This window comes from Giraffa tippelskirchi, chromosome 5, assembly GCF_054371585.1.
Source record: "Giraffa tippelskirchi isolate mGirTip1 chromosome 5, T2T-mGirTip1v1.2.pri, whole genome shotgun sequence".
Lineage (NCBI taxonomy): Eukaryota > Metazoa > Chordata > Mammalia > Artiodactyla > Giraffidae > Giraffa > Giraffa tippelskirchi.
The window spans coordinates 35,133,088-35,160,274 of NC_137279.1; the positions used below are offsets into that span (position 1 = coordinate 35,133,088).

General features: G+C 51.7%; 1 protein-coding gene across 9 annotated transcripts in view; it reads left to right on the top strand.

The window, feature by feature from the left end:
• Positions 1 to 3,291: 3,291 nt before the first annotated feature.
• The window catches only part of H6PD (hexose-6-phosphate dehydrogenase/glucose 1-dehydrogenase), a 39,675-nt gene continuing 15,779 nt past the window's right edge, over positions 3,292 to 27,187 (top strand). For 3 of the 9 annotated variants that reach the window (XR_014053393.1, XR_014053394.1, XM_081489308.1), the window contains exons 1-3: positions 3,292 to 3,752; positions 17,809 to 18,445; positions 19,918 to 20,035. Coding sequence is in view for 7 of the 9 variants with exons in the window: in XM_081489308.1 (XP_081345434.1) it covers positions 3,748 to 3,752; positions 17,809 to 18,445; positions 19,918 to 20,035 (760 nt within the window). In the remaining 2 variants the exon portion in view is untranslated. Of the gene's footprint in view, positions 3,753 to 8,932; positions 8,997 to 9,276; positions 12,208 to 16,226; positions 16,353 to 17,599; positions 17,694 to 17,808; positions 18,446 to 19,917; positions 20,036 to 27,187 lie in introns of those variants that run through there. The other 6 variants (XM_081489312.1, XM_081489314.1, XM_081489313.1 and 3 more) reach the window with 6 other exon arrangements.

The window sequence follows — 27,187 nt, forward strand, 5'->3', positions numbered from 1 at the left end:
AAGACTGAAGGAGTAGAGCTCACTTAGTGACTGCTGCCCCAAAATAGAAACTGTAACATGATTTTATGTCTAACTCCTCTGCCCTCTCTGGTGAGTCATTCATCTCTCCAGGTCTCACTTTCCACATCTGGGAAGCATGGTGAATTAACCCTGACTTCTGCCTACCCCACAGTTTAGAAAGAAAAAAAAATACTCAGCTTCAAACAGAGCTCCAGGGCACTCCTTGGCAGACACAGTTTGGGTCACAGGACACCCTCCTCTCCACGGGGCATCATTCCTTTATTCTGGCTTCCTTCAGAGAGTTTTGGGCACACCTGGTCCCTCAGGATGTGGAGTATCTTGTCATGTGGCCTTGCAGCTGCTTTTAGCACAGAAGTGAGAAAAGCTTCAGGTATCCAAAGGTGCTGAAGCTCATCACAAAGTCCCATGGACAAAGTTTGAGATTTTTGCTTTGGGGGGAGCAATACTCTCACATCTTGTCGTTGTTCAGTCACTAAGTCATGTCTGATTCTTTGTGACCCCATGGACTGCACCATGCCAGGCTTCCTTGTCCTTCACTACCTCCTGGAGTTTGCTCAATCTCATGTCCATTGAGTTGGTGATCCCATCCAAACATCTCATCCTCTGTCACCCTCTTCTCCTCCTGCCCTCAATCTTTCCCAGTATCAGGATCTTTTCCAATGAGTTGGCTTTTTGCATCAGGTGCCCAAAGTATTCAGCATCAGATTCAGAATCAGTCCTTCCAATGAATATGCAGGGTTGATTTCCTTTAGGATTGCCTGGTTTGATCTCCTCGCTGTCCAAGGGATTCTCAAGAGTCTTCTCCAGCACTACAGTTTGAAAGCATCATGGAACCAAATTGTTTTCATGATAGAAAGACAAAGTAATGGTTCAGATCAGACTAGGAGGAACAGAGTCAGGAGGAGACTGAGATAGGACTCAAGACAGGGAGGAGGGCAGAGAAATGAAAACATCTCAACTATGTGTGGGTGTACAAGTACTTCTCTCATTAGGGAGAAGAGCTGTGACGCTCTAGACTCACTTCATGTTACTCCCCTGATCCACCCTTCTGCCACCTATGTAGACACAAGCATTTTCTTAATAAGCTGCTTATAGCTGACTTGGCTTTGAGATGTTTTCATTTATTTAAAAATTTTTTATTTGATTTAATGAATTTATTTATTATTGGCTGTGCTAGGTCTTCACTGCTGCATGCAGGCTTTCTCTAGTTGCGGTGAGCAGGGCCTACTCCTTAGTTGCAGTGCCCAGGCTTTCCATTGCGGTGCCTTTTCTTGTTGCAGAGCTCGGGTTCTAGGTCGCATGGGTTCAGTTGCCCCGTCGCATGTGGGATCTTAGTTTCCCGACCAGGGATCAAACCGATGTCCTCTGCATTGACAAGTGGATTCTCAACCACTGGACCACCAGGGAAGCCCATGGGGTGTTTTTAAAGTTGTTCTAGAGGTAACTGAAGGTCACTCTCGTGATGTCTGTAAAGGGATCTGGGAAACGTCGCCTCCGTTCATCTGTGTCTCTGGGTACCTGCCTTCTTCCATGTGTACCTCCTTTGGCTTGGGTTTACATGGTATGTGAGTGCACAGTGCGCCCAGGGCCATGAACGTGGGAAGAGCTCTTGACTGAGTCCTGGCATTGTCCAATATGGTTTGGCTGGCCCCTGCCCTAGACCCTCCTACCCACTTCCAGCTGTGGAGGCAGTCTGGCAGGGACCTGGCTCCTTAACTCTCCCCGCAGTTCCCACCCAGCATGGCCAAGTCTTTGCTGACATCCAGCAGCTCCCTGCAGGCCCCCAGATGGCCCCTGGCCCTGGTGACAGTGGAGCCCAGCCCCCTTGGCTCCTCAGCCTTCCTGGAACCCTCTTGCCTAATATCCTGTGTGGTAATCATGCCTGTTGGCCCTCCTTAGTCCTGCTGGCCACTGCCAAGTTCTTTCTGCTAGTTCCTGACATTCCTACCTCTAGTGGAACCTTCATGAAATAAAAAGCTACAAAAAGTTTTTTCTTTCTGGTCAGAATGCCCCCTCTTGGGTGGTCCCACACTCCCCAGCATAGGTGACCAGGTATTCTCCGGTGTCTGGGATGGGAGAAAGGTGGGTCTGAAGAAGGGAAAGAGCTAAGATGCTCTGGAATGGGCATAGGATGGGGGAGCTATGTCCAGGAGGTGGTCCTGGGTGGTCGTGCATTAACTCAAGGTCACCCAGGGTTTGCTGAGAAGTAGGAAGAAGCAGCTGCTTTTCTGATGGCCATGGCCCCACTGGGGGCACTGGCAGCAGTGTACAGCTGGGAGAAAAGTGATCTCCAAGGTGAGGGTGAGGGTAGGCATCGCGCGATCATGTGAAAAATGGGGCAAAGGACTGGCATACCATCCACTGAGTGCGGAGAGGAAGCTCACCGGTCATCTCCTTTATCATCATCCCGTTATCCTATAGATAAGGTCTTCTTCCCATCCACTGTCTTGCTCATAAAGCCCCAGAGGTGCAAGCTACCACTTGCTGAGCACTTATCACAGGTGGACGGCTCAGCGGTAAAGAATCCGCCTGAAATGCAGAAGCCGCAGAAGACACGGGTTCGATTCCTGGGTCGAGAAGATCCCCTGGAGGAGGGCATGGCAACCCAGTCCAGGGTTGCCAGTCCATTCTTGCCTGGAGAATCCCATGGACAAAGGAGCCTAGTGGGCTACAGACCATAGGGTCGCAAAGAGTCGGATACGGCTTAAGTGACTTAGCACGCAGCACGCAGTGTCTTCAAGGTCACACGAGCGTAGGCAGAGATTTGAAGCTGTCTGGTGGAGACACGGCCATAGCCTGTTCTCCCACCCCTAAATCACTTCTGGAGATTAAAAATGGGGGGCATCACGCCGCTCCTTCTACAGACGGAGAAATGCGAGGCCTAGTGGAGAATGAAACAGCAACCCACTCCAGTGTTCTTGCCTGGAATCCCAGGGACGGGAGAGCCTGGTGGGCTGCCGTCTATGGGGTCGCACAGAATCGGACACGACTGAAGCGACTTAGCAGCAGCAGTAGCAGCAGGGAGGTCAAGTGATCAGTTCCAGGTCCCACGGCTTGTGCCAGAATCTGACGAGGAGCCAGCAACTCGGCTCAAGGACGCAACGACTTCCCTCGGCCCTCCCGTGTCCAGGAAGGCGGCCCCTACGACGCACAAGATATTCCAGAGACGCAGAAAAAGGCCCGCTCACTTCGCTCTTAAGACCAGCCCATCCACGCGAACCAGGGAAACATTTAAGAGGGGCCCGCCCGCCAACCCCTAGCGCCCAAGCTAGGGGGCGTGGTTTCGCCTGAGTCTCCGCCTCCGCCGCCTGCCCCGGCTCAGCCCCACTGCGCGCGCCCCTCGCCCGGTCCTACTGCGCGCGCGCGTCCCAGGGCCGGGGCCCCACTGCGCGCGCGCGCCGAGGCCGCAGGGGTTTGATGCCCAGGCCCGGAGGGTTAGCCGCGCTCCCGGACACTGACGCGTCTCGGGTTGGACCGGGACGGGGCGGTCCGGCCGGACTCGGCCTCCCCCTCCGCCCCCCGCCCCGCTTGCCGCCCCCGGCGTCGCTGGCGAAACCCGAGCGCGCGTCAGGCGCGGGGCCGCGTGACGCGCACCTGTCGGGGCTGGCCGGGCGGGCGGAACAGAATGCGCCGGGCCCCGACCTGGCCTGAGCCCGGCCAGCGGCACCGCGCGGCCCGCGCCGCCCCCGACGTTTCCCGGAGAAGCGGCCGGCTCTGACGGGCGTGATGAAGTAAGCTGCCTCCCCCGCGTTCTCTCCGGCTTCTTGGGCCGCAGGAGGAGTCTTTTACAGCCGGATGGCGGCTGCGCGCTCGCGCCCCTGCGAACCCGTAGGCCCCGGAGGCCAGCTCCGCGTCGCTGTAAAATCCTCGGGCGTTTGATTGGGAAGAGTCACCCCAGCCACCACCCACCCGCCCCAATTCCCTTCCCCGCGTTCCCTCCGCAAAACAAATTATTCACTTCCTCCTCCGCAGATGCCTTGGCGCGGCAGTGCTGCGTGGTGGCGGGTTGGCTGGAGGCAGCCAGGCCCCGTCGAGGCTGGTCCGGAGGGGCCAGCGGTGTCTCCTTTCCCTGGACTTTCTGGAATTCAGTTCAGTGCGAGGAGGAATTGGAGGCTCCCCCCACCCCCCCCGCCACCTCCCACCTGCCTTGGGGATCTGCTTAATCTTTGGCACTAGCGCTCAGGTTTCCATCAGCGTTTCAAATACATCCATCCAATGAATGGTTTTCCAGAAGCAGACCTGTCTGGGTCTCTGAAAATCGACTCACTCAAACTTGAGTGTTTAAACGGAAGTGAAAACTTCTGGAGAAGTCATAAGCTGAAATTCCTTGCCCACGCACCCCACTGTCCCCCAGGCAGGCCTGTGGCTCCTGAAAGGTAGTCAACGCGGGAAACCTGGAAAGACTGGGTGTATTTTAAACTATGGTGTATACTAACTGGGGCTCCCCAGTTGGCTCAGTGTTGAAGAATCCGCCTACCAATGCAGGAGACACAGGTTTGATCCCTGGGTGGGGAAGATCCCCTGAAGGTGGAAATGGCAACCCACTCCAGTATTCTTGCCTAGGAAATCCCATGGACAGAGGAACCTGGCGGGCTACTGTCCATGGGGTCACAAAAGAGTCAGACACATTAGTACATACTCTGTAGTGATGGATAGAGTGTTTGAGCTTAGGAGGCTAATCTTCTGGCAAGTTTTAGGAGCACCTGAGAGGAAAATGCTCAGTGTTTGGCATGAACAGAGTTCACTTTTAGGCAGTGTTTTTTTTTTTTTAATGTAACCCTTTCTTTGAGGTATATAGCTGCTCAGCAGATAAAACACTCCAGGCAGGCATTCAAGTTATTTTAACCAAAGACTAATAGAATTTACTATTGTGGGATGGTTTTAGGCCCTTTAAAGGGGAAACCATCAAATCTGTGGGCAAAGGGAAACCAAGAGGCACCTTTGGTCATCTGTGGCCAATCCGCTTCTCATTTTCTTAAAAAAATATTCATTTGACTGCATCAGGTCTTAGTTGAAGCATGCTAGATCTTTAGTCATGGCACGTGGGATCTAGTTTCCTGACCAGAGATGGAACCCTGGCCTTCTGCATTAGGAGTATGGAGTCTTAGCCACTGGGCCACTAGGGAAGTCCCTACCTACTTCTCATTTTATTGATGGAATTTGAACAAGGCAAAATGTCATTGCTTGTTGCCAGATTTCACCATGGATTCTGCCAGTCCCTAACCCACAGGCAGAGCAGGAAGTCTGATTTTGCTTTCTGTTTCCCTGAACTGGGAGCTGGGTGGCTCTTTGTCTAGGAGACCTATTACCACCTTTGCCTCCCAAAGTATTTTCACAGCCATGATCTGGGTTGTTTTTTTTTTTCTTTTGGCCAGACATTAAAACGAGGTGAAAGCTCCCCATCTTAGAGCTGGAGAAAAGGCCCTGAGTAGTTAAGTGAAAGTCCCAGGGTTGCAGAGTTAGAGGTTTACTGCTGTATTCTTTGGCCTGGATTATAAACCCCTTATAGGCTGCAGTGGAGACTTTTTTAACCATTTCAGGTCTATGCTGCTGTTGCTGTTTAGTTGCTAAGTCACATCCAACTCGTTGTGACCCCGTGGACTGTAGCCCACCAGGCTGCTCTGTCCATGGGATTTCCTAGGCAAGAATACTGGAGTGGGTTGCCATTTCCTTCTCCAGGGGATCTTCCTGACCCAGGGATTGAACCCACGTCTCCTGCATTGGCAGGCGGATTCTTTACTGCTGAGCCACCTGGGAAGCCCTCTCAGCTTTATAGCCCTTTGGTTTTTCATCAGTATCACTGAAGATCACGAAGTTGTCAGTGAGCTGTTCGTTGGCATTTTTTCCTGCTGTGTGAAGTCAGTTGGTTTCTCAGCAGTTCCAAGAGACAAGCAAGAAACGCCACTTTATTCATGATGCTCTTGGTTTAATAATGACAGTGGCTAACAGTTCTTGGACGCTTACTATATGCCAAGCATCGTACCAGGTGCTTTGTATGGATTGTCTCCTTTTGTGCTTCTTATTGACTTGTTTTCCCACTCTGTGGTTGAGGTTGGTTAGTCGTGTCTGACTCTGCAACCACACGGGCTGCAGCACGCCAGGCTCCTTTGTCCGTCACCAACTTCCAGAGCTTGCTCAAACTCATGTCCATCGAGTTGGTGATGCCATCCAGCCATCTCATCCTCTTTCATCCCCTTCTCCTCCTGCCTTCAATCTTTCCCAGCATCAGGGCTTTTTCCAGTGAGTCAGTTCTTCACATCAGGTGGCCAAAGTATTGGAGCTTCTGCTTCAGCGTGAGTCCTTCCAGTGAATATTCAGGACTGATTTCCTTTAGGATTGACTGGTTTGATCTCCTTGCAGTTCAAGGGACTCTCAAGAGTCTTCTGCAACACCACAGTTCAAAAGCATCAATTCTTTGGCACTCCAGCTTTCTTTATGGTCCAACTCTCACATCCATCCATGACCACTGGAAAAACCATTGCTTTTGACTAGATGGACCTTTGTTGGCAGAGTAATGTCTCTGCTTTTTAATATGCTATCTAGGTTGGTCATAGCTTTTCTTCCAAGGAATAAGCATCTTTTAATTTCATGGCTGCAGTGATTTTGGAGCCCAAGAAAATAGAGTCTGTCACTGTTTCCATTGTTCCTCATCTATTTGCAATGAAGTGATGGGACCGGATGCCATGATCTTAGTTTTTTAACTGTTGAGTTTTAAGCCAGCTTCTTCACTCTCCTCTTTCATTTTCATCAAGAGGCTCTTCAGTTCCTCTTCGCTTCTTGCCATAAGTGTGGTGTCATCTGCATATCTGAGGTTATTGATGTTTCTCCTGGCAATCTTTATTCCAGCTTGTGCTTCATCCAGCCTGGCATTTCACATGATGTACTCTGCATGTAAGTTAAATAAGCATAGTGACAATATACAGCCCTGATGTACCCCTTTCCCAATTTGGAACCAGTCCATTGTTCCATGTCCAGTTCTAACTGTTGCTTCTTGACCTGCATACAGATTTCTCAGGAGGCAGGTAAGGTGGTCTGGTATTCCCCTCTCTTGAAGAATTTTCCACTGTTGTGATCCACGTAGTTAACGGCTTTGGTGTAGTCATTAAAGCAGAAGTAGATGTTTTTCTGGAACTCTTTTTCTTTTTTTATGAAACAGCCGATGTTGGCAATTTGATCTCTGATTCCTCTGCCTTTTCTAAATCCAGCTTGAACGTCTGGAAGTTCTCGGTTCATGTACTATTGAAACCTAACTTGGAGAATTTTGAGCATTACTTTGCCAGCATGTGAGATGAGTGCAATTGTGTGGTAGCTTGAACATTCTTTGGCATTGTCTTTCTTTGGGATTGGAACGAAAACTGACCTTTTCCAGTCCTGTGGCCACTGCTGAGTTTTCCAAATTTGCTGGCATAGTGAGTGCAGCACTTTCACAGCATAATCTTTTAGGATTTGGAATAGCTCAACTGGAATTCCATCACTTCCGCTAGCTTTGTTCATAGTGATGTTTCCTAAGGCCCGCTTGACTTTGCATTCCAGGATGGCTGGCTCTGGATGGTGAGTGATCACACCATTGTGGTTATCTGGGTCATAAAGATCTTTTTTGTATAGTTTTGTGTATTCTTGCCACCTCTTCTTAATATCTTCTGATTCTGTTAGGTCCATACTGTTTCTGTCCTTTATCGTGCCCATCTTTGCATGAAATGTTTCCTTGGTGTCTCTGATTTTCTTGAAGAGATCTCTAGTCTTTCCCATTCTATTGTCTTCCTCTATTTCTTTGCATTGATCACTGAGGACAGCTTTCTTATCTCTCCTTGCTATTCTTTGGAACTCTGCATTCAGATAGGTATATCTTTCCTTTTCTACTTTGCCTTTAGCTTCTCTTCTCCCATGCCTCTCACGTGACTTGGGGAAGGGAGCCATGGTGCCAGGACACCTCTGCAGAAGTCTCCCATGACACAGACATGGCCACAATCTGAAACGAGACAGATACCTAGCAGCACAAATGTTCCACCTGTGGATGGCATCAGGCTTTGCCATGCTTTAGTTCCTTTGGTCTAAGTGTAATAGGTGGTTGAGGTTGGAAGAAGTTAAATAACTTATATAAGGCCACACAGCTACTAAGTAGCTAAGATCCCAGAAACGAGCACTTCCCCCCTTCTCCAACAAGGGCCTTTCAGGTTTTAACACAGCAACTCAGCCTTAAATACAGTGTCCTCATTGATGTCAGAAGTAAGGTGAGTGAATCACTGTTAGAGTGGACATCGGAAGCCAAGGCCATTCACAGCAGTTGGTGGTCAGGGCAACCTGACCTCAGGAAGCAGAGCTGCTGACCAGCTTGGGTCGCTTATGGGAGTGTTTAAACCACTGTAATTCTGATCTTGGAAGGGAGCAGAATCTGTGTCCACTAAAACAGTGTTATTGTTTTTTTTCAGTCATTTTGAAAAATGTGTATTTATATATTTATTTGATGGCACTGGGTCTTAGTTGTGGCTTGCAGAATCTTCAGTCTTCATCGTAGCCTCCGAACTCTTAGTTGCAGCATGTGGGATCTAGTTCTCCTTCCAGGGATGGAACCTGGGCCCCCTGCATTGGTACTGTGGAGTCTTAGCCACTCCACCATGGAAGTTCCTCTAAAACAGTGCTTTAAATTTGTCATTTGGGGTTGTAGTCACACATTTTTTTCCTTACCACATTGCAGCAGGTTTAATAGTGGCCCCCAAAGGTGTGCCCAAGTTGTAACCCCAGAACCTGCAAAGGTGACTTTATTTGGAAAAATGATCTTTGCACATGTAATTGTGGATGTTTAGATGAGATCACCCTGGATTTAGGGTGGGCCCTTGTTTGTTTGTGTTCAGTCATGTCTGACTCTTTGTGACTCCACGGACTGTAGCCTGCCAGGCTCCTCTGTCCACAGACTTTTCCGGGCAAGGAAACTGGAGTGGGTTGCCGTTTCCTGCTCCATGTCACGCATTTTAGAGGTAGGTGGGAAGAAGGTGTGGAACCAGACTGCCTGTATTCAAGTCCTGTCACCTCTAAGCTGCCTGACCTTCAGTAAGTTATTTTATCTCTCTGCACCTTAATTTCCTCTCTTCTCATTCTAAACACGGGTACAGTAATAGTACCTACCTCATACTGTGCTATGCTTGGTCATGTCCAACTCTTGGCGACCTCATTCGTGGACTATAGTCCATCAGGCTCCTCTGTCCGTGGAATTTTCCAGGCAAGAAAACTGAAGTGGGTTTCTGTTTCCTTCTCCAGGGGATCTTCCCAACCCAGGGATCGAACCTGTATCTCCTGTGTCTTCTGCATTGGCAGGTGGATTCTTTACCGCTGCGCTGCCTGGGAAGCCACCTACCTCATAAGCTGTGGCAAGAATTAAATGACGTGACACATGTGAAGCTCTTAGCCCAGTATTTTGCATTTAGTTAAGTGCTCTATAAATATCTCTTTTTATTATTCATAGTATCATATCAGATAGTGAGCTGCTGCTAATGTGTGCTGTGTCACAGTGCCAGCGTCACAGTGCTTGAAGTCACCATTAGAGATTCATCATCCACACAGGGCTGCCCATACAGAGTCGACAGTGGTCTTGGACGAATGGGATTTATTTGTTCATTCAGCAAATGTTTATCGCGTACCTTCTGAGGCCCAGGCCCTGCTTTTTTATTTTTTTATATTTTTTTTTTGCTTTTTTAAAAATTTAATTAACTGATTGATTTTGGCTGTGCTGTATCTTCATTGCTGGGCGAGTGCCTTCTCTTGTTGCCGAGCACAAGCTCTAGAGAGAGAGGGCCCAGTAGTTGTGGAGCACAGGCTTAGTTGCCCTGCAGACATGTGGAATCTTCCCAGGTCCGGGATCGAACCCTGTGTCCCCTGCTTTGGCAGGCAGATTCCTATCCACTGTCCCACTAGGGAAGCCCCAGGCCTTGTTTTGGATACTAGAGATAGGCAGTGAACAAAACAGAAAAACCTGTGTCCTCATAGGCACTTATGGTCTTGAAGGGAGGGGTGATAGACAATAAACAAAATAAATATGCTTATCACATGCAGATATGTATTATGGGGAGACATAAAGCAGGGGATGAGATGAGGGTTGGAGGTTTACAGTTTTACACAGAGTCAGCTAAGAAAGCCTCACTGAGGTGACATTTCAGCAAAGAATTGAAATTAGTGAGGGAGTAAGCCATGTGGACATCTGCAGGGAAAAGTAGGTCAGGCAGTGAGAACAGCAAGTACAAGGGCCCTGGGGCAGGAGGATGGGTGGCTGGAGCCCAGAGAGGGGCAGAGTGTAGGAGAACAGATCAAAGAGGTAAGAGATGGAAGGCCAGAGTGTGTAGACCCTGCCGGCCACCGAACAGAAGGACAGGATCTGACCGATGCTGTAAACAGAGCACTCCGAATCCTGGGTTCAAACAAAGATAGAAATGGGAGGCCAGGGAGGTGGTTTCACACAAAGGTGATGGTGGCTAGGACCGGAGTGGGGACATGGGAGGAGGTGAGAATGGTGAGAAGTAGTTGTATTCTAGGTAAATGTTGGTGATAGAATCCATGGGACTTGCTGTCAGATCGGATGCCCCAAGATCTCTGGCCTGAGCCCCTGGAAGGCGGGAGTTGCCATTTACTGAGGATGGGCGATCTGCATTTGGAGCATTTGGGAGATAAGTCAGTTTGTTTTGAACGTGGTACATCTTGTAGACATCCAGCTGTTGGTGTCACAGTCACAGTTGACTGTGTGAGACAGGAGTTGAGGGGGAGAAAGTCCAGACTGGAAGTAGCAGCTTGGTGTACAGGCAGTTGTGAGTTGGTAAATGTTTAACAACCTCTGGAAGGGATGGCGGTTGGTGGCCAGGAGCCAGCTTGATAGCATTTACCGACACCTGCCGCATAAATAAATGTTCCCACATCGACCAGTTTCAAGCACACCATTACAGAATATCTTCACCTTATAGATACCAGTCAATCCTAAAGGAAACCAACCCTGAATATTGATCGGAAGGACTGATGCTGAAGCTCCAATACTTTGGCCACCTGATGGGAAGAGCTGACTCTTTGGAAAAGACCCTGATGCTGGGAAAGATTGAAGGCAAAGGGAGAAGGGGGCAGCAGAGGATGAGATGGTTAGATAGCGTCACTGACCCAATGGACATAAATTTGAGCAAACTGCGAGAGAGAGTGGAGGACGGAAGAGCCTGGTGTGCTGTAGTCCATGGGGTCGCAAAGAGTTGGACACGACTTTGTGACTGAACAACAACAGATGCAATAGGGTAAATAATGTCAAGAGCATAGATAATAGTAACATGAAGTAAATCAATTAGGGAGTATTGAGTGTTTAATATCTTTGTTTTTTAATACAGCTTATTTGATTCTAAGTTCATGTAATTCGGTTTTAATAGGGGCTGTGTTTAACAACTGACCTGATAAATTCCTGAAAATTTAGCAGTTGAATCTCTCATGAAGATATGTGATGGTTCTCACACACCATTTGAATTGTAGGGACCAAAGATTGACCTCATGAGGTGATGGGAATAAGGATTCTAGGAGTTTAGGGGGGAAATGGTCTCAGAGCTGATCTTGGGGTTCTGTCCCCTCTCTAGCCCCAAGGGGTTGAATGCAGGTCACAGGTGATGATGACAAGTTTGACTTGCCTCCGCATGGGGGTGTCTGTACAGAAGGCCCAGAGCACAGAGGAGAGAGTGTGGGAAACATACTGGAGCTGGCAAGTGTGGAAGGGGTCCGGCACATCCCTTTCTACTTCAGCAAAAACTCCCCTTCACTTTGAACTTTTGTTTCACTCCCACACGCTCCTGTGAAAAATACCAAGCTCATGAGCTGTGATTTGAAGAAAATTCCTCTTTCCCCTGCCTGGCAAACAGAAGGCAGAGGTCAAAGGTGTATATGGCACCAGGGAAGGGACAGAGTACCAACAGCCGCTGGCATCCACCTCCCGGCTCCTTTCTCCCGCCCCTTGCCTGCTGGAGCTAGAGGTCAGAGCTGCTTCCTCCCGTGGTTTCCCAGAACTGGCTCTTCAACCCAAGTGCCCTCCCTGGCCAGGGCTGTGCCGAGACTGGTCCTGGGTGTGCCCCACGTCTGCCTTTCTCACTTGGGAGCCCCGCTTCTAGTCCATACCCTCTGGCTGGCCACGTCCATGCTTGCAGCTTTGGGGATGTTAGCAGAGCCACACTTTAAAAGGTGAGTCTCCCAGAAGGCCCAGTAGGAACCCTTCACCCTGGAGTTGGGAGCAGTGAGAGGTGCCCTGGACTCTGGACATGGGCCTGGCCAGTCCCAACTCTTGTATGAGCCTGTCACATCCTGGAAGAAGCCTCTGCCACACCTCACTTTGTAGCAAGGTGGGCGCTAGTGGTAACGAACTCACTTGCTAAAGCAGGAGATGTAAGAGATGTGGGTTCAATCCCTCGATTGGGAAGATCCTCTGGAGGAGGGCATGACAACCCACTCCAGTATTCTTGCCTGGAGAATTCCATGGGCAGAGGAGCCTGGCAGGCTCTGGTCCATAGGGTTGAAAAGAGTTGGACACAACTGAAGTGACTTAGTATGCACGCACGTGCATGCTGCTGGCAAGTATTTGGAATAATAATTGTAAATGAGATTGCATCCTCCACACACTGAAGTTAGAGCTTCGGGGAGCTTGGTCTTCTAACTTCTGAGTGACTCTCAGTTATCAGTTCCGTGCTTCCTACTTCAGTCCTGTATTTCCCAGCCTAAACTGTCTTCAGAACGGTGATGGCCATCTCCCACGTAATAGAGAGGTTATCTCCTTTCCTTGGAAAACAGAGTTTTCTGGGAGGAAAGTGCGGTTGAGCTCCTCTAGCTGCCTCTCTTCACAGGTGGGGAAACTGCAGTTCCCAGCAAGGAACATGCAAGTTCAAGGTTACAAGGTGTTTAGATTCTTCTGTGTACTAATCATCACGTGTTCCAATCCACAGTTGAATACACTGTCCTCCTGTCCCAGAGTGGCTCATACATTGCACTCATGGTTTTCTTATTTATTAACTAAACATAGATGCAGTTCATAGCAGGATTGGCCGTTGGAATGCCATTTCCATGTTTTTTTGGCCAAGTTCAAGTATGTAATCTTAGGAGATGTATTTCGTAGCCCATTGCTCTCAGAGGAGGCAAGGAAGCAGGAGAAAGTTTTTCAGAAAATCCTTCAGAAGGAGAGGCTTGCAGCCTGAGAGCAGTGAAGGCCACAGGTGGCTATGGAGCCTCGATCCCTGTTACCTCTACTCCAGGGGCTGGGAGCCTGGTCTTGCCTTTGATGTAATTGGACTTCTCAGAGGCTGTTTATTCCTCTGTCAGGGCAACAGAGAGGACATCTGTATACCTATATACCTTCCTTCTCAGGGTGTAAGGGCAAGCAGGGGGGTGTTACATAGACGTCTGGGTGTGTCCTGTACTGTCTGCAGGGCCGGGCTCTGGAGCTCCCGAGAGGAGGGAGCAGCGCAGGTTTTCCTGGCAGCTGCAGCAGCCTGATGCCATGCTGGGCAGGGGCAGGGGGCCCTGTACATTAATTAACTTAGCATTTGCTTTTTGTTGTTGTTGGGTTTTTGTGTGTGTATGTGTATGCATGCAGTGTGTACGTGCTCAGTCATGTCTGACTCTTTGCAACCCCATGGACTGTAGCCCACCAGGTTCCTCTGTCCATGAGATTTCCCAGGCAAGAATACTGGAGTGGGTTGCCATTTCCTCCTCCAGGAGATGGTCCCGACCCAGGGATCAAACTTGCGTCTCTTGCATTGGCAGTTGGATTCTTTACCACTGCGCCACCTGGGAAACCTAATATGTATATATATACATTTGGCTGTACTGGGTCTTCTGGAGAAGGGTATGGCAACCCACTCCAGTATTCTTGCCTAGAGAATTCCGTGGACAGAGGAGCTGGCAAGCTACAGTCCATGGGGTCGCACAGAGCCAGACAAGACTGAAATGACTGAGCACGCACATATGCACTGGGTCTTAGTTGTGACATGTGGGATCTAGTTCCCTGATCAGGGATCGAACCCAGGCCCCCTGCTTTGAGAGCAAGGAGTCTTAGCCACTGGACCACCAGGGAAGTCCCTAACTTAGAATCTGTATAGGGTTTTTGTCACTGGTCAGCTGGTCTTCACAAACCTCCATTTAGTTTGGGGGGTATTAGCCCGTTTGATAGGTGAGGACTGACAAGGTGACTTGATTGGATCACACAGAGCTCGGACATGGCCTCAAGCCCAGGTCCTCTGATCCAAAGGCCACCTTCCTTACTCGACTTGGGGAGCCATTTCACACAGCGCCTGGGCCTCGGGCTCTGGAACTAGACAGTGGACTTGGCCTGCCGTCTGCTCATCTGTGAAATGGGATCCTTGCAGGACTCCTTCTGAGCGCTGTGTGGAGGGAAGGTTGAGACCGTGCGTTTACATCGTCTGGCACACACTGACTGCTAGGTAGATGTCAGGTATTATTAGGCTCGAGGTCATTAGTAACCAGGTTTTGCAGGGAGATGAGTTCATTGCCAACATTCAAGGTGGCTTTGAAATGCTCATGTTTGCACCTGTCCTGGGCCCACTGGGGTCAGAGGTTCCCTGCCCTGCTGAAGGCAGGAGGCGGCAGGAACTGTGCATTTTGAGGGGACTTTCCTGGAGAATTTACCTGCAGTGCCAGAGACCTAGGTTCGATTCCTGGGTCAGGGAAGATCCCCTGGAGAAAGCAATGGCTACCCACTCCAGTTTTCTTGCCTGGAGAATCCCATGGACAGAGGAGCCTGGCGGGCTACAGTTCATGGGGTCGCAAAGAGTCGGACATGACGGAAGCAACTTAACACACATACAGGCACATGCGTTTTGAAAAACCCTGCAGCCGAATCAGATCTGATGCTCCCCTCTGACACTGGCCCTGACTTGGCTTCACCGCTCAGCGTTCCAGACCCTGCTTCTCATGGTGGGCTCTTCGGGCCAACTTTCAGCACCTTAGGCCCCATCCCCAGACCCTCTGCCCCAGAATCTGCATTTTTGAAAGAATTTGCCAAGAGATTCATAAGCACATTGAAGTTTGAGAAACACTGTTAAGGTTAAAAGACATGGTAATAAGAAAAGGAAACGCTCAGGACTATTCCACTCCTGACTCGTTTAGGAAAGGGTTGTTCCCTGGTTGTTTAGCAACCACAGAGTAAGCGGCCGTGTTGCAATAACTGATATTTCTGATGTGTATTTGTTTAAAGGAGGCTGGAGACATAAGCAAGAGATAAGGGCATTTAACCTGAGCTCTGGGAGCCCGGAGAGGGCTGGGCAGAGAAGACTGCAGCAGACTTCAGACTCAGAACAGGGTTAAATGGAGGCCCGGCGGTCGGCTCAGGTTTTCTGCCATCTCCTGGGGTGGGGGTAGCAGTGCTGGCCCTTGGAGCTCCCTCACCTGCCACAACAGGCCCGTCAAGACCTCTGGCTGCCAGTGTCCGATTAGGAGCTCCGAGATGCGGCTGCCAGCTGGCGGCTCCTCCTTCTCCAGGCTGTTCCCTGGGCTTCAGATTTCTTGCTGCCTCTTTCCTGCACTGACCTTGCAGCTTTTCCTTCCCTCCAGACAGGGGCGGTTTGCCAGTTAAGAAGGAAGTGCTTGTCGGGCCAAGGATAAGGATCAGAAAGCAGGCGAGGAAAGCTGAATGGCCCCGTGGTCCAAATTCGGACACGAGCGCCGATAATGGACAGTGGAAGAGGAGGCTGGGGATACCTTGCATGTGGTCCCTTGGTCCTTCAGTTAGACCTCCCATGACGGGAAGGTCTGGTGTCCTATAGATTGTGGTGCACATGCTGTTGCTGGGTCATCATCTTGGTTTGGCCACTAACTGAGGCCATGTTGGAGATGAATCTCAAGAGAGTGGGGAAAGAAGGAAAGGGCAGAGTGAGGGGAGTGGTCTGATGTCAGAATGGGGGGCCGATACAGCGGATGGTGTTGGGGTGAGGGGAGGTCTGCAGGGCCTTTTCAGAATTCCTTTTGTCTCTTTAAACCTCAGTTTCCCCATCTGTATAACTAGTCCAGTGCCTCATTGTTGAGGACTGTGTTAACCCTTTGTCGGGAGAACACCTGCCTTATAATCAGTGCCAAGCCAGTCATCCTCGTTCCTTCTTCAGTCCTCCCACACCCCAGGCTGGGCCCCAGGCCCCCGACCTGGGTCTGAGAGCCGTGTCATGTTCCTCCTCATTCCTTCTGTCTTTCCTTCAAAGCACTGGCCTTGGCGGGGACTTGGAGAATGGGAGAGCCAGGAAGTAAGAATTGAACATATCCAGCCCTACAGCCTCAGTCTGAACAGAAGGCCAGAGAAAGTGAACCCTCTGGTGCATCAGTGACAGGTCTGGGGCCTCGCCTTTCCTGCATGTCAGCCGCTTCAGATTAGACTGAAAACTAGCCAAGAAGTTAGACTAATCTCATGGAGACCGTAGTGTGTAATTCCTGCCCATCAGCTCTGGAGCCAAGGAGCCGGATGCCTGCCTGGCTTCCCCCACTTTCTCAACACAGGACTTTCACCTGCCTGAGCCTCAGCTTATCTATCTGCAGAAGTGGGGGACTGTGATAGTACTCCTCCACTGGTTCTTTTTTTTTTTCTGTAATATTTCTTTATTTGGCTGCACTGGGTCTTAGTTGTGGCACATACGATCTTCTGTCTTCATTGCAGCATGCAAGATCTTTAGTTGCGGCTTTTGACCTCTTAGTTGCAGCCTGTGGGATCTAGTGCACTGACCAGGAATCGAACCTGGGCCTCCTGCAGTGGTAGCTCAGAGTCTTAGCCATTGGACCACGAGGGAAGTCCCCCCTCCACTAGTTCTTTGCAAGGCTCTTGTCTGGATTCAGGGAAATCTGATGCACAGAAGTATTTAGCTCAGTGTTTGGCACATGCCAACATTCAGGGTTTGCAGCTATTAACATATACTATAATGTATGCTAACCCATTCTAGTCCCATAATGATAGCCACCACTTATCTAATGCTTAATAGGTGGTAGGCATTGTCCAAGACATTCTCAGCAGTCACTCATTTTCTCATTTTAACAGCCCTCTGGTGTAGGTACCATGAATACCCTCGTTTCTGATGAGGAAACTGAGGTACAGAGAGGTTAAATATTTGTTCAAGGTCAGAGTTGAGCTGGGAGTCAAACTTAGTTGGTTCCAGAATCCGAGTTTTTGATCACAGTGCTGCAGCAATGATTAGTGGTCATTTTGTGGACTTCCCAGGCAGTCTGTGGCTAAGACTCTGTGCTCCCAGTGCAGGGGGAATGGGTTCTGTCCCTGGTCAGAAAGATCCTGCATGCCGAGTGGCCAAAAAAAAAAATGTCAGTTGTCATTTTGTGCTTGGAGCCCAATAGATACAGGAAGAGCAGTGGGAGAAGTGAGGGGCAACGATGTCCCCCCAGCTCCAGGCCGTCATCTAAGACAATGGCCTGCTGCTCTGATGACCCCGGCCACCCGTGCTTGTGGACGAGACTGGTGTTGGTTGTAGAGTGGACGGCTCCAAGGGCACAACCTCACTGGGGCCTCCCTGGGGGCTGCCGCTGCTGCACAGAACGGCCCTCCTCCAGTGAGTGGCGTTGTCTCTACTTACAGGGCAGGCTCTCGGCCCACTGGCTGCTTGGCACAGAAGCCAGCTTTGAGGAGGGAGAGGGAAGCTGTGCGACTGAAACATTTTCCTGCGAAACAGGTGGCTGTTCCTTGCCAGGCGGAAATGTTTGATAACCTAGGGACGTGTTCCCCCCCAACATCGCAGCCACTGAGACATGTCTGATCCTTCCTTGTTGCTTCTCTATCTTTCCTAGGCACCCAGGCATCTGCAAGATGCTCATGGCGGCCGTGTGCGTTGCCCTGCTCAGCAGCTTGCAGGCCCAGGATCTCCCCAGACAGGTCTCCATCATCCTGCTGGGAGCCACCGGGGACCTGGCCAGAAAGTACCTGTGGCAGGGCCTGTTCCAGCTGTACCTGGAGGAGGCGGGGAAGGGCCACCATTTTCGCTTCCACGGGACTGCTCTGACGAGCACCGAGCAGGGCCAAGAGATCATCGCCAAGGTCCTGGAGTCCCTGTCCTGCCCCAAGGACATGGCCCCGGGTCGCTGTGCTGAACTAAAGGCTCAGTTCCAGCAGCTGAGTGAGTACCGCCGGCTGAAGACACCTGAAGACTACCTGGCCCTGAGCAAGGACATCGAGGCCCAGGTCGAGCGCGAAGGCCTCCGGGAAACTGGCCGAATTTTCTACCTCTCGGTGCCACCTTTTGCCTACGTGGACATCGCCCGCAACATCAACAGCAGCTGCCGGCCAGGCCCCAGTGCCTGGCTGCGCGTCGTGCTCGAGAAACCCTTTGGCCATGACCTCCGCTCCGCCCAGCAGCTGGCCACAGAACTGGGGAGCTTTTTCCAGGAAGAGGAGATGTACCGGGTGGACCATTACCTGGGCAAGCAGGTGAGCCACAGCCCAGAGACTACAGGGTGGAGGGAGCTGGGGTAGGTAAGACCCCATCCTCCGAGTGGCACCACTGACTGTGGAATTGGCCCTGAAGGCATCGTAAGATCTGGGCTCCCATGGTCATCTTGACTCTGGGCAGGAGGTGAGTGGCAGGACTGCTTGGCCTTTGTCCATGCATCCTGTTCTTTTGTGTATCCTGGCTTCTGTTTCCCAGCCTGGGTCTGGGCTCTGATTCCTCAGCATGGCCCTGTGTTCTGTACCAAGGGGGCCCTGAAACTCTGGGGTCTGGGCCTGGCTTCTGGGTGGGCATGCTGTGAGAATTAGAATTAACCACATTACTCCGCACCCATCTGCCTTTTCTCAACACCTTTTCCTTTCCGGGTTCTGTTTCGAGCCAGCAGCCTGGTAATGAGATCTTAAAACAGGATAGAGACTCTTTGAGTCCTTGCTTCTCATCCAGGCCCTCTGGTGGAACAAGGGGCTGGCCTCCTGGGTGAGGCTGGTCAACTGGCCAGTTCAATCTGAGCAGACCCTCAGGACACCTCTTCCTGGAAACCACAGCAGAAAACACACGAGCACATGTGTTTTCTGGCCATGACCAGGCCATGGGCCCAGGGCCACATGGGAGGACACCACAGAGTCATCTGGGGTGGAGGCATCACCTTGCGTCCAGCTCTCTTTGGAGCTGCAGTGTTCTAAAGATAAGCCCTTAGACCAGTTCCTGTCCTGGTAGGTTTTCACTTGTTTAGGGGAAAATTAGAAAAAAAAATACTGGATGGTATTCAATTTGAAACTTTTCTTGCTCCATTTTTAGTGTTAAAACACCTTTCTTTTATTAAAAATGGATGGTAATAGAAGATCAGTTCAGTTCAGTTGCTCAGTCGTGTCTGACTCTTTGTGACCCCATGGACAGCAGCACGCCAGGCTTCCCTGTCCATCACCAACTCCCGGAGCTTGCTCAAACTCATGTCCATCAAGTCGGTGATGCCATCCAACCATCTCATCCTCTTTCATCCCCTTCTCCTCCTGCCTTCAATCTTTCCCAACACCAGGGTCTTTTCCAATGAGTCAGTTCTTCCCATCAGGTGGCCAAAGTATTGGAGTTTCAGCTTCAGCATCAGTCCTTCCAATGAATATTCAGGACTGATTTCCTTTAGGATTGACTAATTGGATCTCCTTGCAGTCCAAGGGACTCTCAAGAGTCTTCTCCAACACCACAGTTCAGAAGCATCAATAGAAGGTAGAGAATCTTAAATGTTTTCTTTCTTGGCAAAGTAAAAAAAAAAACAGGCTGCTAACCCCGTGGCGGTCACTGAGAGGTTCTCGAGTCCTTCCCGGGCTGTGAAGGCCCGGTGTCCGGGGACTGTTGCTCCCGAGAGTGTCTCCTCTGAGCGGGATAGAGAGGTTGTGGGCCCTTCGGTGGGGTCAGGATTCCCTTCCCGCAGCTCCACAGTCTTCCTCCCTGGCAGGTAGTGGCCCAGATCCTGCCTTTCCGGGACCAGAACCGTGCGGCCTTGGACGGCGTCTGGAACCGGCACCACGTGGAGCGGGTGGAGATCGTCATGAAGGAGACGCTGGACGCGGAAGGTGCGCGAGCTTCCCCGCCCTGCGTCGATCGGTGCGGTCCCGCCCTGCGTCGGTGCCGTCCCCGCCCTGTGTCGGTGGCTTGGCATCGGCTCACAGGGCTGGAGGGTCTGCCTGGCCCCCGCGCTGTGGCCAGTGCTGCGTGCGTGCGTGCTCAGTCACTAAGTCGTGTCCAACTCTTTTGAGACTCCATGGACTTAGCCCGCCAGGCTCCTCTGTCCATCAGATTTTCCAGGCAAGAATACTGGAGTGGGTTGGTGTTTTCTCCTCCAGTGCTTGCTTCTTGAGATTTTGCTGGTGGGCGGTCTCCTTTCAGGGCCTGTGTGTGCCCAGTTCTGGGCCATGCTGTACCCCAGGGTGCCCGCAGGCAAGCCCCGGATGGTGACGGCTCTCCTTAGGGTGCATCTAGCTGGGTTATGTAGACTTGGCCCAGGCACTGAAACGCTGGCTGGCAGTAAACCCTGGGAGGTAAGCTGGCTTCCTTGTTGAGTGTGGTGGAGACCATCAGCGCAAGCACAGGGCTCCCAGGCTTCTGCTTACAGCAGCGGCCCCCTCTGCTTTCATCTCCTCTCTTCCCTATACCTCCCGTCCTTCTGGTTCATTCGTTCTCAGCTCAGTGGTTGCAGTGTCAGGGAGGCCCTGCTGACTGTCCCGACAAGGTCCACTCCTGCTGCACACTCCAAGCGAACACACCTCCCTTCCCTGTCCCTCCTTGGCCTAGTCTCATCCCCCCGTTTGTCTCTCTGTCCCACTGGAATGGAGGCTTCAGGCCCCCTCCTTGCTGGCACCTGGCACGCGCCTGGGAAGTGCTGACCAAACACTGCAGGAATCAGCAGTATTGACCTGGGAGTCGGGACACCTGCATGTCAGACCCGTCTCTTCCCCCGAGTGACCTCACTGCGTCCAGTCCCTCATCTATGTGGCCAGCGGCTTGTGTCAACCACAGCAGCTGAGGCCCCTTGAGCCCTGGCTTTCTGTGACTGCATCACATCTCGTGAGCATTGGCTGTATGTGTTCAGAACTTCAGTTCTTTTACCCCAATGATAAAAGCTAATTCTTAACCGTGTCCTGAGGCCCCAGTAGCCAAATGGGAAGGGTGCTATTATTAGCCTCCACCTACGGATGAGGTTTGGTGATGAGCCCAAGGTCACGGCCGGATATGGTACGGCCGGATATGGTGTAGCCGGGTCCCCGTCCAGGAAGTCTGGCTCTGGCCCCAGGCTCTGCACCATTGCAGCCAGCTCGTCCCCCGACTGCGTGGTACAGCCCTAGGTCGCTGTCCCACCCATCAGTGTGGGCCTGGGCAGAAAGGTGGGCCTCAGACCCCTTGGGCCTGGATGGGGCCCAGGAAGTCTGTGTCTCTTTTCTGCTCCGTTCCTCCCCTCAGCTTTCTCCCCTTTGAAGTGTGTTTACTGCTAGAAGCTCTGGGTGGGTGTGGGGGCGTTTCAGGGATGGGGACCCAGCTGCCTGCTGTCCCCTGATGCCTCATGGGTTCACCTGGGGATATATATCGGGACAGACTCCAGAATGAATGATGCAGGTGGTGCTGTCAGGACCAGGTGCGAGGAACAGTGGGCTAGGGAACCAGGCAGGAGCCAGCCTCCAAGGGCTCTGCCGTCCTAAGGAGGAGCTGGGCTTCTCTGTCTGGAATCTGTGTGAGAAAAGGGTTCCCTCCCCACTGCAGCAAGCCTTTGTGGCTCTCCTCAAGCCTTCCAGATTTCCTCTCCTGTCCTCAACAGGGGCTCAGGCTGTGGGTCTCCTCCTGGGGCCTTTGTGTGCCTCCTGTCCTGGCAGGAGTGAGGGCTGGGCCGTGCCCTGGCTTCATCCGCAGAGAAATGACCTATAGATGACCCTCAGATCTGGTGCCGAGCACCTGGCTGGGGGTAGGTGGGGGCCAGCCCCTCTCTGCCTGGATGTGACACTGGCTCTCCTCTCCTCCCCCGTTTCTGGCAGTTCCTTCCCCAGTCCTACCCTGTGATGTCTGGAGTCACCAGTTGGTGTTGTTGCTTCTTATTTCTTCCACCCTGCCACATCGTTCTTCTTGGTGGTTGTTGTTTAGTCACTAAGTCCTGTCCGACTCTTTTTGACCCCATGGACTGCAGCATGCCAGGCTTCCCTGTCCTTCACTATCTGCCGGAGTTAGTTCAAACTCATGTCCATTGAGTTGGTGATGCCATCCAACCATCTCATCCTCTGTTGTCCCCTTCTCCTCCTGCCTTCAATCTTTCCCAGAATCAGGGTCTTTTCCTATGAGTCAGCTCTTCGCATCAGGTGGCCAAAGTGTTGGAACCATCTTTGTTGATATTTGATGTCATTTGTAGAATCCATATGAAGCCAGGAGCTGGGCAAAGGCCCTTCCTTGCAAAGGTACCTTTGAATGTCGGAGAAAGGAAAGCAGAAAGGAAGACAGAAAGGTAGGCCGAGGCCTGAGCAGATCTGTTAGTAGTGGCAAGACCAAGGCAGGGAGAATCTTGGGTTTGACTGCTAGTACGACGGCTGAGGTCTAGAGCGGAGGGCGGCCCGTGGCTCTGCCTTCAGGGCTGCTGTATGGGAACAAAGCACTGGCCCGGTTGCCTTCGGGGTGTGGGTTCCGAGCAGTAGGTCTTATTTTTGCCATCTGCAGAGTTTATGCTGCTTCACTGGGCCCAGAGCAGGGCATGCCTCGGGGACCCACCAGATGTGCGGGGCTCACAGCCAGGGTGGGGCTGGTTCAGACCGCTCTCCTGGTCAGAGGTGGCCAGCGGCACGGCAGCTGTCCTGGGCGCTGCCTCTCCCTGGCCAGGTGTGTACACAGGCCTGACGGTGTAGGGCGGGATGACTTCCTGCCTCTGTGCTCATCCCCTCAGCCAGGGGCTGTGGACCTGGGTCCTCGGGAACAGCCAGAACTGGGGGTTCTCCTTCCTGTGCCTCTATCTGTGTCTCCTCCCTCCCTCTCCTTCTGTCTTGTCTCTCTCCCCTGGGCCTAGGGGACCCAGAAGAACAAGCGTTCTCGGCATCCCAAGGGAGGGGCCTTGTGCGTCCCCAGCACTGATGCTCTCTCTCCCCTCCCGATCTGCTTCAGGGCCCTGGTGGACTCAAGCTCAGGCTGGAGAGAGAGGACAGGAGCTGGGGACCCTGAAGTCACCCCACCATGGCCAGTAACCCTGTGCCCAGCAGACCAGAGCGGTGGCTGTGCCTCCCCCTGGGGTTGGGGGTGGGAAGCCGCAGGAGGAAAGACTGCCCGCCCTGCTGGAGGTCACAGTGTCTTGCTGTCCTGTGAGCTCAGCTGGCAAGGTGCTGCAGTGAGGCCGAGGGTGGCCAGCAAGCATCCAGGCAGGAGTCCCAGCCCCGTGGTTTGACCGTTAAGCAGAAGGAGAGAGTGTGGGGGCCTTCTCCCCTCCCCCACCACCCTCACTCACTCCTGTGCCAGGAGGCCCTGGAGGGACCCCGCTCCTAGACTGTGGCCCAAGTGCTGGAAGGGAGGGGTCTATGGGCCAGGCCTGGTCCCAGACAAACTCTGAGTGGGGGCTTCTGAGCAGCACGGGGGTTTGGATGTCTCCTCCACCCCCACCCCACCCCCACCCGTCCCCTGGCTCTCTCCCTCCATGCCTCCCTCCCTGCTGTGAGAGGTTTTTTCTCCTCTCCTGCCGCAGCCTCTGGCCCAGAGGAGTTCGCTGCAGTCGAGGCTGCTGCAGAGGCAGGAGTGGGGAATAAAGGAGGTGGGGAGAGGGGAGCGGTCCTCCTGCAGCCCCAGCTCCCTCTCATCCTTGTCTGGGCCACCCCTCTTGGAAGTCCTGTCCTGAGAGTCACAGAAGCCCTGGCCAGCACCCCCCACCCCGCCCCGGGGTCTCCCAAGGCAGCCCTCTGGGCCATCCAGGGAGTGACCTTGTCTGGGCCACTAGCCCGTGTGTGGAAGTGACCCCTGCCCGCCCTCATCACAGCCATGGGGATGGGCTCTGCTGCTGTTGAAAGGGGGGCTGTCCTCATGGACTGAGATTCAGCTGTCAGGCTGGGCTGCTGTCCCCCCACCTAGAAGTGCAGGGAGGGGGTCCCAGGTCCGTGGCACCCCAGAAACCAGGCTCCTAACCACTGTGCCCGCAGCCTCAGCCTGTCCAAGCCCTCGGCAGTTGGCCTTCCTGCCGGACGTGCCCTGGGCGTCTCTCTGCCACCCCGGTTCCCCTCTGGCTGGAAGGCTCTCCTTTGTTTTTTTGGCAAGAGGAAGGAGGGAGCTTTCCTAAGGACTCTGTGGCTGTCCCTGCTTTGGGGGTTCCCGTCCTGACATTGGTCACCCTGAGGGTTGGAGTGACCGTTCCATAACCCTCGCTGAGGTACCGAGGCAGCCAGCATCTCCAGGTACACGGCAGCTGTCCTGTCTCCTGGCCTGGTGTCTGGGGGGCGGTGGAGGGGGGGTGCTGGCAGCTTGTTCAGCAGGCCCGGCGCCCCTCCCGGCATCCGCAAGATGAGCCCAGAGCTGCTGCTGGGCCTCCAGCCCATGGGCCTGCTCTGTCCTCGGCCCTCTCCCCGTTTTTGTTCTTAGCAGTCCCAGAACCTATTGGTAGAGATCACAGCCAGCTTTTCGTTTTGTTTTTGCTTTGCTGGGAAAGTCCAAATCTCCCACTGAGGTGAGGCAACAGAGAGGGGGTTCTGGTCTAAGATCTGAAGGCTGCATCTTCGGCAGCATATAGTGATGGCCACCCCTGTTACCTCTCCCTTGGGATTGTTATAAGGATTAAGTCAGATAATGCTCATGGAAATGCTCTACAAATGGAGACTGCCGTTCTCCTTCCAAGTGGGCTGGGAGGGGAAGCAGCAGTGTCTCCGACTCTCTGGGCACCAGGTGACTCGTAGGTGACTTGTGTTGGGTTATATAAAGACAGTAATTGATCTCCAGTTCTTTCTTACATCCATTCTTCACCTAATATTTTCTCTCTCTCTCACTTATATGTACTTAAATTTCCATGTATTGACAGCCTGCATAATGTACCCCTTTCTGTCTCTCTGTGTACCTGTTCAGTCCTGTTTATATCACAGAATATGAATCGTTCTATTATTAGGCATCTCAGTTGTTTCCACTTTTTGCTATTTTAAATAGTACTTTGCGAGCTTTTAAAAAAAATTAAGATATTATTCACATACCGTAAAATTTACCCTTTTTTAAAGTGTACTATTCAGTAGTTTTTAATATATTCACACAGTCATGCAACCATTATCTAATTATAGAACACTTAATGAGCATTCTAACAAGTATGTTTTCTTTAAGTGTACTTCTGAAGTGGAGTGACTAAACCAGATGGGTCAACACGACCTTATGGCTGTTTTTACATCTTATTGGACTGTTTATCAGAAAATTCACAACAGCTGCATCTGTCACTGGTGACATTCCTACAGCTCTGTCCACATCAGGCCCCCGTCTTCCCTGTTCCTGCTGTTTTGGTGGGTTTGCAGTTGCTCTTCTCAGGGTACCTTGCATAGGGTGCTGCCCAGGAGGTTGTGAAGGGAAACATGACCAAGGAGTAGAGTGATGGGTCTCCCACGCCTGCAGTCTTGTGACTTGGATGAGTTCTGTGTTTGAACAATTTAGAAGCCAAGGTGATCTTTTCTCCCAGTTGTCCAATGTGGTTGTGGTTTGTTCCAGGGGTCCGCAACCTCTGGGATCTAATGCCTGATGATCTGAGGTGGAGCTCATGTAATAATAATAGAAATAAAATGCACAATAAATGTAATGCACTTTTAATCATTCCGAAACCATCTTCCACCACCCCAGGTCCATGGAAAAATTGTCTTCCATGAAACTGGTTGGTGGCGCTAGTGGTAAAGGACCTGCCTGCCAACTCCGGAGATTTAAGGGTTGGGGGTTTGATCCCTGGGTTGGGAAGATCACTTGGAGGAGGGCACGGCAACCCACTCCAGTATTCTTGCCTGGAGAATCCCAAGGACAGAGGAGCCTGGCGGGCTATAGTCCATGGGGTCACAGAGAGTCAGACACGACTGAAACGACAGCACACACACGCGTGCTTTATTCTATCCTTGTTCACGTATTTTTAAAAATCAGTTTTTTTGGTTGCGGTGGATCTTCATTGCCACGCTCTGGCATTCTCTCATGGTGAGCAGGGGCTGCTCTTGGCTGCGGTGCATGGACTTCTTGTTGCGGTGGCTTCTCTTGTTGTGGAGCACAGGCTCTAGGACACGGAGGCTTAGTGGTGGTGGCTCTCGGGCTTAGTTGTTCCTCAGCATGTGGGATCTTAGTTCCCAGACCAGGGATTGAACCCGTGTCCCCTGCATTGGCAGGTGGATTCTTATCCACTATACCACCAGGGAAGTCCCCCTTGTTCACATACCAATGGGATTTTACCCCTCAGTTTTCAACCTAGGAAAGATACTAGGAGTCATATGTGTCACTTTCAGGAAAAATCAGTCCACAATAACTGGTGGTAACCAGAAAAAAATCACCTTGTTGGGTGCTGTCAGGAGGACCAGCCCCCACTTTCCCTGGGCTTCACCGCCCTGCCTGTCCCCGATGAGGTGCCAGCCCTGGGCCTGATCACTCCACTTTAACTGGAAAGACAGCTCCACAGTAAAGGACCCAAGTCCACAAACATATGGGCTGTTCTGAACACAAGCTCACTTCCCTTCCAACCCCAAGCTTGAAATTAAGGAATGAAGGAAGCTCTCTTTTACACAGCAGGTAGTAAACCTATGAATGTCTCCTCTCCAGGAGTGAGAGCAGATATAAATAGGAAAAGGGCCACTTAGGGATTTGCTGAACTAATGACTAGTAAGCAGATATCAGGGCTCTTTAAGACTCTGCTGTGTTCTCTCCATCAAAAATTCATCTGCTCTCAAAGCTTTAACTGTCCTCTTTACGCTCCTAAATCTACTCCAATTCATTGATTCCAAGATACACATTTTTACATATTCGAGCCTCTCTGAAGTTGGGTCTACCATGGATGGGGTGATAGAATTGAATTGGCAGCCTGTTTCCATCTTGTTGTTGTTTCAGTTGCTTAGTTGTGTCCGACTCTTTGTGACCCCATGGATTGTAACCTGCCAGGTTCCTCTTTGTCCATGGGATTTCCTAGGCAAGAATACTGGAGTAGGTTGCCATTTCTTTCTCCAGGGGATCACTGTCTCAGAGATAGAACCCTTGTCTCCTGCTCCTGCATTGGCAGGCAGATT